Raw genomic sequence first — 14,534 nt, forward strand, 5'->3', positions numbered from 1 at the left:
CGGAGGCAGAGGCAGGCAGATCTCTGTGAGTTCAAGGCCAGGCTGGACCAACAGCCTCCAAAACAATACAGAGAAACCCTGTCTCGAAAAACCAAAAAAAAAAAAAAAAAATTGGCTTCTCGAGGCTGGGTGCCACACTTGACTTTTCTTTAATCAGTTTTTATATGTGGGTGCGGGGACTCGTGTGGGCGCGGGGACTCGTGTGGGTGCGGGGACTGAGCTTGTGAGAGAGCAGTCCTTGCTCTTAGCTGCTGAGCCACACCTCAGTACCCTAAACTTAACTTCTTGGGGTACAGACAGGGACCCTAAGTTCAATAACACCCGGGCCTGTCTTCAGTCGGTTCTGTGACCTCTCTCAGTGAGGTGTGTGTGTATGTGAGGGATGTGTATGAGGTGTGTGTGTGTGGTGTGTGTGTGAGGGGTGTGTATGGGGATGTAAATGAGATGTGGGTGTGTATATGAGGTGCGTGGGGTGTGTGTGTGAGATGTATATGAGGTGTGTGTGTGTAAGGGATGTATATGAGGGGTGTGTGTGTAAGGGATGTATATGAGGTGTGTGTGTGTAAGGGATGTATATGAGGGGTGTGTGTGTAAGGGATGTATATGAGGGGTGTGTGTGTAAGGGATGTATATGAGGTGTGTGTGTGTAAGGGATGTATATGAGGGGTGTGTGTGTAAGGGATGTATATGAGGGGTGTGTGTGTAAGGGATGTATATGAGGGGTGTGTGTGTGTAAGGGATGTATATGAGGGGTGTGTGTGTGTGAGATGTATATGAGGGGGGTGTGTGTAAGGGATGTATATGAGGGGTGTGTGTGTGTAAGGGATGTATATGAGGGGTGTGTGTGTGTAAGGGATGTATATGAGGTGTGTGTGTGTAAGGGATGTATATGAGGGGTGTGTGTGTGTAAGGGATGTATATGAGGTGTGTGTGTGTAAGGGATGTATATGAGGGGTGTGTGTGTGTGAGATGTATATGAGGTGTGTGTGTGTGTAAGGGATGTATATGAGGGGTGTGTGTGTGTGAGATGTATATGAGGTGTGTGTGTGTGTAAGGGATGTATATGAGGGGTGTGTGTGTAAGGGATGTATATGAGGTGTGTGTGTAATGGATGTATATGAGGGTGCTGTGTGTGTGTGTGTGATGTATACGAGGGGTGTGTGTGTGTATGAGGTGTGTGTATGTGCACATACCCACATACCACCTTACCTGGATTCTGAGCCTCTCTGTGTCTCCATCAGGAACTCCTGCAGGACCCCAACAGTCACCCTTTGTCACCCTCTTTTGCCCTTCAGTGTAGCTGCTCCTGTAAATGAAACAGAAACAACGGGCAGTTACCTGAGTGGTCTTCACAGACATTCAGTACTCAGAGGGCCCAGAAAGAAAGGACCTGGGTGTCACCATGGAGGCCATAAGGTGAAGCTGGGCCTCCCAGCCTGCCCTGCTTCTTACCAACCCTGTCTCCACCTAGGCTAGGAAACCAGGACGCCTGAGTTGCTTACAGCAGTGGGGGCAGGGGCCTCCTTCGTCTGGAGCGTCACCCTGTTATACTTCCTCTCTCAGCCACACAGGAAGCTGAGCAGATCAGGGGCCTTGCCCCAAGCAAGGACAGGCTCCCCAGGCCTGGGAGCCCCGGAGCCCCGGGAAAGGGCCCAGCTGGGCCAGCCCTGCCCTGCGGAGACCATGGGATCCACAGAGAAGTAAGAGCTCACTTCCCTCCATCCTGTGCTGCAAGATTGCCAGGCCTGAGACAGGAAAAAAAAAGCAAAAAGCAAAATACATGGTAGCTGGGGCTTGGGCGAGGGAGGGCCCAGGAGGCACAGGCACCCACCCACAGGAGTGGACCTCCAGGGACCTGCTCAGGCCATGGGTGGTTCCTCTTCAATTTTCCTGGATCCGGATCAGGGATTTTAGGAGTGTGATGCCCCAGTAAGGGCGGTGTGCTTTAGGAAGGGGATTTCCGGGAGGGGATGGGTGTGAGAGGGGATGGTGGGAGACCGGGTGTCAACCTTAGTGGGGGGCTCCTGGGTGCCTTGTGTCCACATGCCGATGAGATGCTGGAGGCGCCCATGTCAGGGTGTAACCGGATGAGAAAGGGTATTGGCCTCTGAAAGCAGAGGCCCCAGAATCTTCTAGATGCCACAGTCAGCAGGGAAGGGGATGCTGTGGGGCTTTCAGCTCAGTGCTGGGGCACCTTGCGCTTCTTTCTCTGCTGTGGAATGTGGACCCCACAAAAACTCTCTCAGAAACACAAGGACAAACCCTAAAGGCGCTCAAAGGCACAGGAAGAAAAGAAACAGGACACCGGGTACTCACCTGAGACACTGCAGCTCTGCCCCACAGGTTTAAGGGACAGACACCAGACAGAATCTCTCTCTCTCACACACACACACACACACACACTCACACATACACACATGCACACTCACTCACCCACACACACACTTTTTAGACCCAGAATCAAAGGCACAGGAGTACCTCACCTGTCCCTACTCTCTGTCTCTCTGTCTCTGTCTGTCTCTCTGTCTGTCTCTCTCTCTCTTATCCTCGGTCTCTCTCCCTCTCCTTTCTCTCACCCTGCTCTCTCTCTCTCTTCTCTGTCTCTATCTCTCTCTTTGGAGACAGGGTCTCAGTATATAGTCCTGATTGACCTGGAACTCACATGTAGACAAGGCAGGCCTTGAACCCCCAGAGATCTACCTGGGATTGAAGGTATGGCCACCATGCTGGTTTCCTTTCTTTTTTCTTCTCTTCTCTGCCTACCCCCATCTTTCAGCAGCATTCACACCCAGCTCCACCCCTCAGGGCGCCCACACCAACACACACATGCAAAACAGAGAACACACACACACACACACACACACACACACACACACACGCACATACCCACTAAAGACCCCTCATGCCCACAGAAGACAGCCCCCTGCTGTGTTTGACTGGTTCTTCGAAGCAGGCTGCCCCCACTCCCTGGAGGAGGGTAAGCTGGGAGGGCTGGGCCTGGAAGGATGGGAGGGAGGGAGGGAGGGAGGGAGGGAGGGAGGGAGGGAGGGAGGGAGGGAGGATGGGGGCTCAGCTGGCCTGCTCTTCCCACAGATCCCCCGATCCTGCGGCAATTCCCTCCAGACTTTCGGGAACAGGTATTCAGGAAGCACCCTTGTCACTCCAGGGCTGGCTTGGGGCAGGTGTGGGGGCTTGAACCCTGAATGGAGGTGCGGCCTACAAAAGCCATGCATTAATGCCTCTTTCCCCTCCAGGAGGCTATGCAGATGGTGCCCAAGTTTTGTTTCCCTTTTGACATACAGAGGTATGGAGGGGACAGAGAGGTGGGGACTCCAAGGCTCTTAGGGACCCCAAGAAGGACCCTGACAACTAAGGAACTGTAGACACAGGGACCCAGAGATCCAAGAACCTAAGGACTCTGGAAACCAGGGGCCCTCTAGGGGAACTCAGTGTCAGAGTGAGTGTGTGTTCATGGGTGAGCACCTCATGTGGAGGTGAGAGGAAGATCTCTTGTCATTTTCCAGAAGCCAACCATCTTCTTTCCTTCCTTCCTCCCTTCCTTCCTTCCTTCTTTCTTTCTATTTTATTTATTTATTTTCATTCTGGGGACTTTTGAGACAGGGTCTCTCCACATAGCCCTGGCTGTTCTGGAACTCACCATGTAGACCAGGCTGCCGGCCTCAGCCTCCGGAATTGAAGGCGTATGCCACCACCACATGGCCACTTCTCTCGTGTGTTATGTAAACCGATCTCACCAGCAACCACCTTGGTTCGGCTTGGTTTTCTGTTTTAGATTTCTTTCCTGTGTACGGGTGCTTTGGCCTGCATGTGTGTGTGCACCACATGTGAGCTGCTGCCTGGAGAGGTCAAAAGAGGGCATCAGATCCCCTGGAGCTGGAATTACAGACATTGGGAGCCGCCATGTGCTCTAACCACTGGGCCGTCTCTCCAGTCCCTATGCACACATTCACCTTGATTTTAGAGACAGGGACTCTCACTGGCTTGGAAGTCTTCAAGGAAGCTTTATAGGCTGGCCATGGGGCCCGAGGGCCTCCATAATTTCACCTCTCTGGCTCTGGATTATAAGAGCTCACCAGTACACCATACTTAATTTTATTCTGTTCTATTTATTGTTACTGCTGGCGAATGGCGGAGCAGGGTGCCTGTGCCACAGGAGTCCGAGGTCAGAGGATAACTCCGTGGAGTTGGTTCTCTCCTTCCACCACGTGGGTCTCTAGAGACCAAATGCTCACTGTCAGGCCTGCATGGAAGGCATCTTCCCTTGATAAGCCACCACCCCCCGCCGGCCTCCAGGTTTTCTTTCTTTTCAGTGGTGGGTACAGGAGCTAGGACCCAGGTCCTCAGTCTTACAGGGCACACAGCTTAGTGATGGAGCTATGAGATCGGCCTCCAGGATTCAGAGTCCCTGACTCAAGGAGACCCACAAAATACTGAGCTCAGACACCAAGTGAACAAAGAAGCCATGAATTTACCAGCCATCCGTGGGGCGTGGGGGGGGCAAGAATGCCCAGTCTCCACCATCGCCCTTCCCCCTCCAGGGAGCCGCCCAGTCCTGCGGTCCAGCATTTCACCTTCGCCCTCACGGACCTGGTGGGCAACCGCAGATTCGGCTTCTGCCGCCTTCGAGCTGGCGCGTGTAGTTGCCTCTGCATCCTCAGGTGGGTGACGCTGTGGACCGGAAACCAAGCAGGGCCAGATGGGAACCAAACACCAGGCCTCATGGTGAACACAGAAACCCGTGACTGGTAAAAGTGTAGGAGCTGCAGAGTGTCCAGCCCCAAACAGGACAATCAATCCCCGCCCTCCACACAAGGCCGAGGGAATGCAGAGACCGGAAGAGCCAAAGGCCGGAAGGACCAGAGGGAAACTGTCATGCTCACAGTGCACAGAGACACAAGACCTGCCTGCCACCAGTCAGCCCAAGTCCCAGCATGGTTGGGGGCAGCCCATGAGGTTGCCATTTGGTAGGGAGCATCTGATCTCTTGGGAGGCTCCATGGCCCTACACCCATGCACTTACAGATAACACTAAGTGGATTCAGTGGAGGGGGGGTTGGTGGGGGATTCCTAGGTTTGAGATGGTCTCACTATGTAGCCCTGGCTGGCCTGGAACTCATTATGTAGAGCAGGCTGGCCTCGATCTCCCAGAGATCTGCCTGCCTCTGCCTCCTGAGAGCTGGCAGGTTCAATAGGTTTAAAAAAAATTTTTGCTTGAAATTGAAAGAGGAAAATAAGGGGAGTGAAGAGGAGGGTATGAGGGTGGATTTGGTCAAGATACATAGTATGCATACTTGAAATTCTCAAACAATACATTTGTAAAATTACCAAGTCTCTTGGGAACACTTTCTAAACCCGACCCCTCCCCGCCTTCTCTCTCCAGCCACCTGCCCTGGTTTGAAGTGTTCTACAAGATCCTCAATATTGTGGGGGACCTCCTAGCCCAGAACCAAGTGAGAGCAGCTTACCCTCAGTCCCCACCCCAGTCCTTCCGTCAATCACCTTACCCTAGCTGAGGCCTTCTCAGGATCCCACAGCCCGAGCCGAGACCCTCAGAGTCCCAAATGGACCCTCCAGGGCAAACCCCTCCTGCATCCCTCAGGTCTCAGAGGCTGAAGAACTCCTACGGAACTTGCAGCAACACCCTCTCCCTGGACGAGGGTTTCCAGGGGAACCAGAGACGGTGAGTAGCTCAGGTCTTTGGTGCTGGCTTGTTGGCCTCCTGGGAGCCTGCAAGCCGGGGACCACCCCACAGTTATGCCTTCCCCCAGGGCAGCAGCTTGGCCTTGTGGAGCGAGTGTGGGATCCTGCCTCCTACCCTAGGGAATAGCAAGCTGGTGAGTGGGGCACCCACACACACACACCCCCCCGGAGGTGAGGCCTCCATCACCAGTGCAGGCCGACTGAATCTTCTCCCGATGTCCCCACCTAGCTTTCTTGTTTTGTGGCCCCGGATTCTGCCGGCCTGCCGTCTATCCCTGAGAACGTGAGTAAGGAGGACGTAGTGTGGAGGACGGAAGGTGAGGTGGGGAATCTTGGCTCTTCCCCCCACGCCCAGCCGCTGTGCCTCTCTGTCCCCCAGAGGAATCTCACGGAGCTGGTGGTCGCTGTGACGGATGAGAACATCGTGGGGCTCTTCGCGGCGCTGTTGGCTGAGAGGAGGGTTTTGCTCACAGCCAGCAAGCTCAGCACGGTGAGGCGAGACCTCCTCCCCTGTGGGACCCTAGGGCTGTGGGGACAATCTGAGGAGAATGCACAGTGGCGCCTCCTCTTTGGTGGCACACGTAACCCGATGACGGGGTCATAGCTCAGTGGATAGAGAGCTCTCGCCTAGCAAGGATGAGGTCCTGGGTTCCATTCCCAGGTCTGGTCGGCATGGCATTAATGCACCTGTAATCCCAGCTCCCAGAGCCTGAGGTGGGAAGATCAGAAGGTCAAGATTGCCTGTAATCCCAGCACTCGGGAGGCAGAGGCAGGCAGATCTCTGTGAGTTCGAGACCAGCCTGGTCTACAAGAGCTAGTTCCAGGACAGCCTCCAAAGCTACACAGAGAAACCCTGTCTCGAAAAACAAAACAAAACAAACAACAACAAAAAAAAAAAACCAGAAGGTCGAGATCACCCTGAAATACCTAGTTTGAGGCTAACCTGATGAGACCCAGATAGATAGATAGATAGATAGATAGATAGATAGATAGATAGATGACAGCTAGACAGACAGACAGATAGAGGGAATTTTTTTTTAATTCTAGGACCAGTGATATGGCTCAGAGAGCAGAGGTGCCTACAGCCAAGTCTTGAGGACCTGAGTTCAATACCCAGGGACACATGGTGGAAAGACCCGACCCGACTCCTACAAATTGTCCTCCGATGTCCACGAGTGTGTGTCTCTCACAAATAAACACAATTTTGTTTTTATGTCCTTGTTCTGATTTATGTTTTCAGTATTTTTAAGGATTTTTTTCAAATGTGTATGTCAGCTTGTGGCAAGGGAAGAGGCGGGAAGAAGATCCCAGGACCTGGCGTTAGAGGCGGTAGCGAGCAACCTCGAGGTGGTGGAGAACGGGCTCCTGGGCAGAGTAGCCGGTGCCTTATCCTGCACTGAGCCGCCTCTCCTGCCCCTTGAGTGTGTTTCTGTGTGTTCAACTTTTTTGTTTTGGTTTTTGCTTTGTTTTATTTGTTTTGTTTTTGTTTTTTTTTCAAGAGAGGGTCTCACTGTGTAGCTGTCCTGGAACTCACTCTGTAGACCAGGCTATCCTAGAACTCACAGAGATCCATCTGCCTCTGCCTCCTGAGCGCTGGGATTAAAGGCATGTGCCACCACTGCCTAGCTGGGTGCCAACTTTATGGTTTTTATGGGTTTTTGTTTATTTGGGTTTTTTGGTTCTTCAGTTGAGACCCAGAGCTTTGTCCAGACTAGGCAACTTCTAATTACAGTGCCATATCTTCAATTCTGGGTTTGTTTCTGTGGACTTGTTTATTTTGTTGTTGGCTTTGTTTTTTTTTGTTTGTTTGTTTGTTTTTTGTTTGTTTGGGTTTTTTTTTTTTTTTTGGTTTTTCGAGACAGGGTTTTTCTGTATTGTTTTGGAGGCTGTCCTGGAACTAGCTCTGTAGGCCAGGCTGGTCTCGAACTCACAGAGATCCACCTGCCTCTGCCTCCCAAGTGCTGGGATTAAAGGTGTGTGCCACCAACGCTTGGCCCTTGTTGTTGGCTTTGTAAAATAATTACATCTTACGGATTTTGCTTGTGAGGGGCCTGTGTCACACATCCTGAGTGTGAAGGTCAGAGAACAATTTGTAGGAGTTGGCTCTTTCTTTCCACCATATGCGGCCCTGGGAATTAAACTAAGTCCTCAGACTCGGACACAGGATCCTTTATTCTCTGAGCCATCATGTCCACCTGTTTTGTTGGGGAGTTTGTTTGTTTGTTTGTTTGTTTTGTTTTTGAGACAGTCCCTCTCCAGTCCACACTGACCTGGAGCTCGCTCCATAGCTGAGCCTGGTCTCAAACTTACAGCAATCCCCCTGTCTCTACCTCCTAAGTGAGTGTCGGGATTACAGAACCACTGCGTGAAACTCAAGGTATTTTTTAATCTGAGCACATGGAGCTGTAACTGGCCAAAATCTTCATAAGGGGGTCCGAGTTCCACCCAACTCCCCAGCAACGGATGGAGGAGACAGGACAGATCGGGGAGGCCTAAGCACCGGCTTCAGTGACCCGGGTCCCTGAAGTGGGGAGTCTAAGACCCGATTCCAACAGCTCCGTCCTTCTCACCCCCAGATGACAGCCTGCGTCCACGCCTCCTGCGCTCTGCTCTACCCCATGCGCTGGGAGCACGTCTTGATCCCCACGCTGCCCCCCCACCTGCTGGACTACTGCTGGTGAGGAAAGATCCGGTGAGGGATGAGGAAGGGTGCGCAGAGGGAGAGCCTGCAGCGTTGCTAACCTTTACTCTTAGCACCTGGGAGACGGAGGCAGGAGGATCTCTGTGTTCCAGGCCACGCTGGTCTACAGTGAGGTCCTATCACAAAAAAAAATTAAAAAAGAAAATAAAGAGTTCCAGGCTAGCCTGGGCCACATAAGGCAAACACAGGTGAAAGGCTTGGGGGTTTAAGGCGCGCACCGCCCTCTCTCGTCCTCTCCACAGCGCGCCCATGCCCTACCTCATCGGAGTCCACGCCAGTCTAGCCGAGGTGAACATTCCAACGTCCAAGGCTGGGGCTGGGGAGGGATTCCCTCGTCTCCCTCCATTCCCTCAGAGCCCCTGCCCTATGTGGGGCTCTGAATGACAGCCTGCGTTTGTCTCCTATAGAGAGTTCGAGAGAAAGCCCTGGAAGATGTTGTGGTGTTGAACGCCGACTCTAACACGCTGGAGACGCCCTTTGACGACGTGCAAGCGCTGCCCCCAGACATAGTCAGTGCCACCGCCTCCTGCCCCTGCTCCTCAAGATGGAGCCCCGCCCCTGCGGGTCTCAGGGTCTCTCCTGTGTTGCCAGGTATCCCTGCTGAGGCTCCGGCTAAGGAAGGTGGCGCTCAGTCCAGGGGAAGGAGTGTCCCGGCTCTTCCTCAAAGCCCAGGCCCTGCTCTTTGGAGGGTACCGTGACGCTCTTGTCTGCATCCCGGTGAGTAAGTGGGGAGGGGAGATGCCAGGGGACAGGCCTCTTGAGGGTCCCTGGAAAAGTCGCAACACTAAGAGGTTTACCATCTCAGGTAGCATAGACTGGCCTCGAACCTTCAACTCCTGAACACCCTGATTTTTTTATTTTTCTTGAGACGGGGTCTCTTGTAGCCCAGGCTGCCCTGGAAGTCCAATATGCAACCCGGCAGCAGTCCTCTTGCCTACACGTTATTTAACGCTGATAGCCACATTACAGATGAGGATGAGGTGTCCCACGAGGCTCCTGCACGGGGCTCAGGCACACAGTAGGCGCCCAGTCAGTGCTCGCTAGGTATGCGATGAGGTTGGAAACGAGATGGTGAGAGACAGAGAACCACAGGGAGCTCTGGAAGGAATCCTTCTTCCAGGGTCAGCCGGTGACCTTCAGTGAGGAAGCTTTCTTGGCTCAGAAGCCGGGGTCCCCGCTGCAGACCTTCCACAAGAGGGCGGTGCACCTGCAGCTGTTCAAGCAGGTGAGCGCTGGACCGGGGAGGGGGCGGCTGGAGCGGGGCCTGGAGGCGGGGCCTAGGGGGAGGGGCAAGGATGGGCAGCTTCTCCCTGAGGGCGGGGCTTAGGGGGAAAGGGCGGACTGCTGATCCATGGGGGACGGGGCCTAGGGGGCCGGTGAGGACAGGCAAGCGGTCCCTGGAGGCGGGGCCTAAGGTGAGGATAAGGATGGGCTGCGGGTCCCCGAAGGCGAGGCCTAGGGAGAGATCCAGGATGGGCTTCTGGTCCCTGAGAGACCCCGGCCTAAGGTGAGGAATAAGGATGGGTGGCGGGAAGAGGCGGGGCCTAGGGGACAGGGCGAGAATGGACTCGGGCACAGATCTTGGCTTCAGGGGTCAAGTTGCATGCCTAGCTTCTGGGTTTCCCGATGCCTGGGACCTTGGAAGGAACCTGGCAGGGCTGGCTGCCTCCTACATCTTCAGGGGACCACAGGCGCTTTCTGGTGCTTGCCCCTGAATCTCTCTCCCTACCCCAAGTTCATCGAAACCCGGCTGGAGAAACTCAATGCTGGGGAAGGCTTCTCAGACCAATTCGAGCAAGAGATCGCTGCCTGCTGCGGGGCCTCCTCAGGTGAGCCCCGGGGCTCCCACCCCATCAGTTCCCCAAGCTTAGGCCTGCCTTAGTAATCACAACCTTCTCCCTTTCTCCAGGCGCCCTTCGATCCTACCAGCTCTGGGTAGATGGTCTAAAGGTAATCAAAGCGATCCCTGCTCCTGCCCACAACTCCATGACCCCATCGCTCCCCACAGGCCCCAGAAAGGGGCTTGGTTAAGCTCCCGGGTGGAGGCAAGGGGGCCGGGGGTGGGGCCTGCCCAGCAGAAGCCAACCTGAGGCGGGAGTGGACTGTGGGGTCCAGACCTGGTGACCCGGGGGCCCGAGTTCCTCTCTCCCCTTTGGTGTTTTCTCTCCCACCCACCCCCCACAGAAAGGTGGCGATGCCCTCCTGCATACAATGAAAGCCAAAACCCGACCAGCTGTCAGGAACATGTACCGATCGGTGAGGCTGGGCTGGCTTATGTTGGCTGGGGTGGCCTCGGGGAAGGGACGGATGGAGTCTCTGTGTTGTATGTGTATGTGTGCACATGTGTGCCTGTGCATGTGGAAGCCAGAGGTTGGCATTCTTATGTACTATCTACTTTGGGGTTTGTTTTTGAGAGAGAGTCTCACTAAGTGGCCCTGACTGGCTTTGAACTTACAGCGATTCACCGCCTCTGCCTCCTGAATACTGGAATTTGGTGTGCCCCACCACACCCAGTAACTTGGGTTTTTTTGGGGGGGTTACATTTATTTATTTGGGGTATTTGCTTGTGCCACGGTGCATGTGTGGAGATCAGAAGTTGGTTGTGTTAGCCCAGCTGGAGTGGCGCACGCCTTTAATCGCAGCACTGAGGTGGCAGAGGCAGGCGGACCTCTGTGGGTTCGAGGCCAGCCTGGTCTACCAAGTGAGTTCCAGGACAGCCACGGCTACACCTGTCATCCAAGCACTAGGGTGGTAGAGATGGGAGGGTTCAAAGGTTACTTAGGGAGTTTAAGACAAGCCAGGGTTACATGAGAAAGACAAAGAAGAAAGCTGGGCATGGCAGTGCATGCCTTTAGCCCTAGGACTTGGGGGGGGCAGAAGCAGGTAGATCTCTGAAAGTTGGAGGCTAGCCTGGTCTACATAGCAAGCTCCAGGGCAGCCAGGACTATATATAGTAAGAATCTGTCTCAAAAACAGGCAGGTGATGGTGGCGCACGTCTTTAATCCCAGCATCTGGGAGACAGAGGCAGGCGGATCTCTGAGTGAGTTCCAGGACAGTCAGGGCTACACAGAGAAACCCTGTCTCAAAATAAATAAATAGAAATGTTCTTATAATAAAATTTAGGAGGGCTGACGAGATGACTCAGAGCTTAAGAGCGCCGACTGCTCTTCCTCTTCCAGAGGGTCCTGAGTTCAATTCCTAGCAACCACAGGGTGGCTCACAACCATCTGTAATGAGATCTGATGCCCTCTTCTGGCATGCAAGCATACATAGAGGCAGGATGTTGTATTCATAATAAATAAATAAATCTTTAAAAAAATTTAGGGCTGGCAAGATGACTCCTGCTATCAAATTTGACAACCTCCATTTGATCCCTAGAATCCATACAACAGGAGAGAGCTGACACCCAAGTTTACTCTGCCCTCCATTCTTGTGCCATGACTCATGTTCCCTCTCTCCCAAATAACATACATGAATAGAAGTAGACACACACGCTGGGCGTTGGTGGCACACGCCTTTAATCCCAGAACTTGGGAGGCAGAGGCAGGAGGATCTCTGTGAGTTCAAGGCCAGCCTGGTCTACAGAGCGAGTTCCAGGACAGCCTCCAAAACAATACAGAGAAACCCTGTCTCGAAAAAAAAAAAAAAAAAGTAGACACACCACACACACACTGACAGTCAAGGTCATTTGACTACCTTTGTTACTTAGCTTCCATCTTTTTTAGTGGGGGCATGTCTGGAGCTCAAAATTTCCCTCAGATCCTTCATTTGATTTTAACCCTGACACACGAGGCCAAACCTTTGGTTTATGACAGGTGACTCCCTCCAGAAATATTGTGCATTAGTCAAAGGCACAGACATAGCTTGGAAGATACAGAGAGGGGTGGGTGGCAGAAAACAGCCATCCCGGGAACCCAGGTGTGTCCCTGTGCCGGGTCTAACAGTGCTGGCTTGTCATCCTAGGCGAAGAGTGGCTTGAAGGGTGTGCAGAGTCTGCTTATGGTTAAGGTAAGATGACCCAGGCTGAGTTCCCCACCCGTGGGCAATTCAGAGGAGTGGGAATGGTTCCCCAGCCCACACGTGCATCCTGCCACAGGACGGAGACTCCGGCCTGCAGAGAGGGGGCTCCCTGAGAACCCCAAGCCTCGCCAGCCGCTCAGATCGCCTGCAACAGCGCCTGCCTATCAGCCAACACTTTGGGCAGGTGAGGATAGCTGCCTCCTACCACCACCCTCACACACACAGAGGGAGCACGCCCCCCTCCCCACCCTACCCCAGACCAGCATGCGTGCAGGCATGTACACAACACACACGTTAACACACATACACAATGGATTCTCCCCAGGCCCCCCACTCATTCCCAGTGTTCGGCAAACTATTTCCCTTTGTTGAGGCCCCAATGTAGCTCAGGCTATCCTCAAACTCACTCCACAGCCAAGTATGACTTTGAACTCCTGGTCCGTCACACTGTCTAAAGGGTGCTGGAGATCAAATCCAGGACCCTGTGCATGACAGGCAAGCCCTCTAAAAATCCGAGTTCCATTGTCTCAGCTCCGGTGGTTTGGGGGATTTGGGTGTTTTTGTTTGCTTTTAGACCAAACTCATCTCAAACTCAGAGATTCACCCCAGCCTTTGTTTTGCTTTTAGAGGAGTTCCACTATGTAGCCAGCCAGGGCTCAAACTTGCAATGATCCTCCTGCCTCAGGCTGCAGAGCGCTAAGAGGACAGACCCGCAGCAACATGCCTAGCTCTGTCTTTCCAATTCAAGCTGGAAGCCCCAGCCCCGATTCCGCAGCTCCTGGGCCTCTCCCCATTCTCCCTACCTTATCTTTTTCAGAACAGGCCCCTCCGCCCTAGCAGGAGACTCAGGCGGGAAGGGGGACCTTCTGAACCCCCTGGGGAGAGGTAAGAATTGAAGCAGCTCAAAGACGGAGGAGCAAGGGTCATGATTGGTGAGGAGGGATGCCGCCATAGCCTGGAGCAGCCCAAGCCCAGGATGTCCATCCTCAATCCAGGAGCCCTGCCTTGAGCCCCGAGGACACCCAGAGTCCCTGGGCAGAGGAAACTCTAGATGGCAGCTTTCTGGGGTCTGGAGAAGAACTGGATCTGTTGAGCGAGATCCTGGACAGTCTGAGCATGGAAACCAAGAGTGGCGGTCGGCTGAGGGCCAGCCAGAGCTTGGACTGCTGTCAGCAGGGGGCGTCCGAGAGCTGCTTCAGCCTGGTAGGACCCCCTCCCCACTGCGCCCTCCCAACCCCAACCTGTCAGTCCCTTCCCCACCTGACCTCAACCACACCCTTGTTCCCCCACCCCACCCCGCTCTGCTCAGCCTGACATCCCAGCGAGGTCACCATGGCAACTAGAAGAGGATGAACAATCCCTGGACTTGCAGCCCTGGTCCCTGCCCGGGAACCTGCCTTCTCTGCAGGACGCCCCATCTTTAGAGGCTGCATGCTACTCCAAGGGCTCTTCTCAGCCGCTCTCAGACATCTCTTCGCCGGCATCTCCAGCCACTTCGGCAGACCCCAGCAGTCAAGGGGACCCCGAGCCCTCTGCTCCCCCCCGAGCTGGACCCTAGGACCCCAGAAAGCCCTCGCTCCAGGCTCCTCACGGTGCCCACTCAGGCCGGCCCCCCCAGACAGCCCCCAACCTCTTGCCCCCACAGAGCTCAACTCTGACACTGTTGGGACATTACAATCCATTCGGTCTCCCTCACGCCCCAATTCTCCAGAGAGCCGCAGAAACCAGCCTTCCCAGGTCCCGCGGAATCAGACGCGGGTCCAGCCCAAGGAGCCGGGAGTAAGCACCTGGTACAGGGCCCCAGCCAGACAGCCTCGCGTTGCTGATCTCAAAAAGTGTTTTGAAAACTAAGAGCAGGGGTGTGAAGGGGACCCCAGCTCTCAATAAAGCTGATTATTTTTTTCCCTTGGTACATTTCTCTGGGGCCTTGTGTCAGCTCAGACACCTACCTACTTCACCCACCACCAGAAGCGACATCTAACCATCTTTAATGTTCATCTGAAGGCCCTTCCCCCACCCGTTTCCGCTCTGCTAGGATCCCCAAAACTCCTACAATTCAAAACAAATTCATCTAAGCTGATGTTCCCACAAT

At 54.0% G+C, this 14,534-nt stretch overlaps 1 protein-coding gene across 1 annotated transcript; it reads left to right on the top strand.

Moving 5' to 3' along the window:
• The first annotated feature begins 1,561 nt into the window (after nucleotides 1-1,561).
• Dennd1c (DENN domain containing 1C) lies at nucleotides 1,562-14,344 on the top strand. The gene is given in 25 exon segments (XM_013121420.3): nucleotides 1,562-1,700; nucleotides 2,913-2,977; nucleotides 3,094-3,137; nucleotides 3,255-3,304; nucleotides 4,560-4,679; nucleotides 5,401-5,470; nucleotides 5,620-5,700; nucleotides 5,789-5,854; nucleotides 5,950-6,003; nucleotides 6,100-6,210; nucleotides 8,297-8,397; nucleotides 8,664-8,709; nucleotides 8,829-8,930; nucleotides 9,013-9,138; nucleotides 9,542-9,646; nucleotides 10,157-10,250; nucleotides 10,331-10,371; nucleotides 10,606-10,677; nucleotides 12,386-12,430; nucleotides 12,519-12,626; nucleotides 13,260-13,327; nucleotides 13,438-13,645; nucleotides 13,752-13,988; nucleotides 13,990-14,046; nucleotides 14,048-14,344. Coding segments are annotated over 25 exon segments (2,334 nt in total). The 5' UTR covers nucleotides 1,562-1,683; the 3' UTR covers nucleotides 14,294-14,344.
• The last annotated feature ends 190 nt before the right edge of the window (nucleotides 14,345-14,534 follow it).

Source organism: Mesocricetus auratus, unplaced genomic scaffold (assembly GCF_017639785.1).
Source record: "Mesocricetus auratus isolate SY011 unplaced genomic scaffold, BCM_Maur_2.0 Super-Scaffold_100676, whole genome shotgun sequence".
Classification (NCBI taxonomy): domain Eukaryota; kingdom Metazoa; phylum Chordata; class Mammalia; order Rodentia; family Cricetidae; genus Mesocricetus; species Mesocricetus auratus.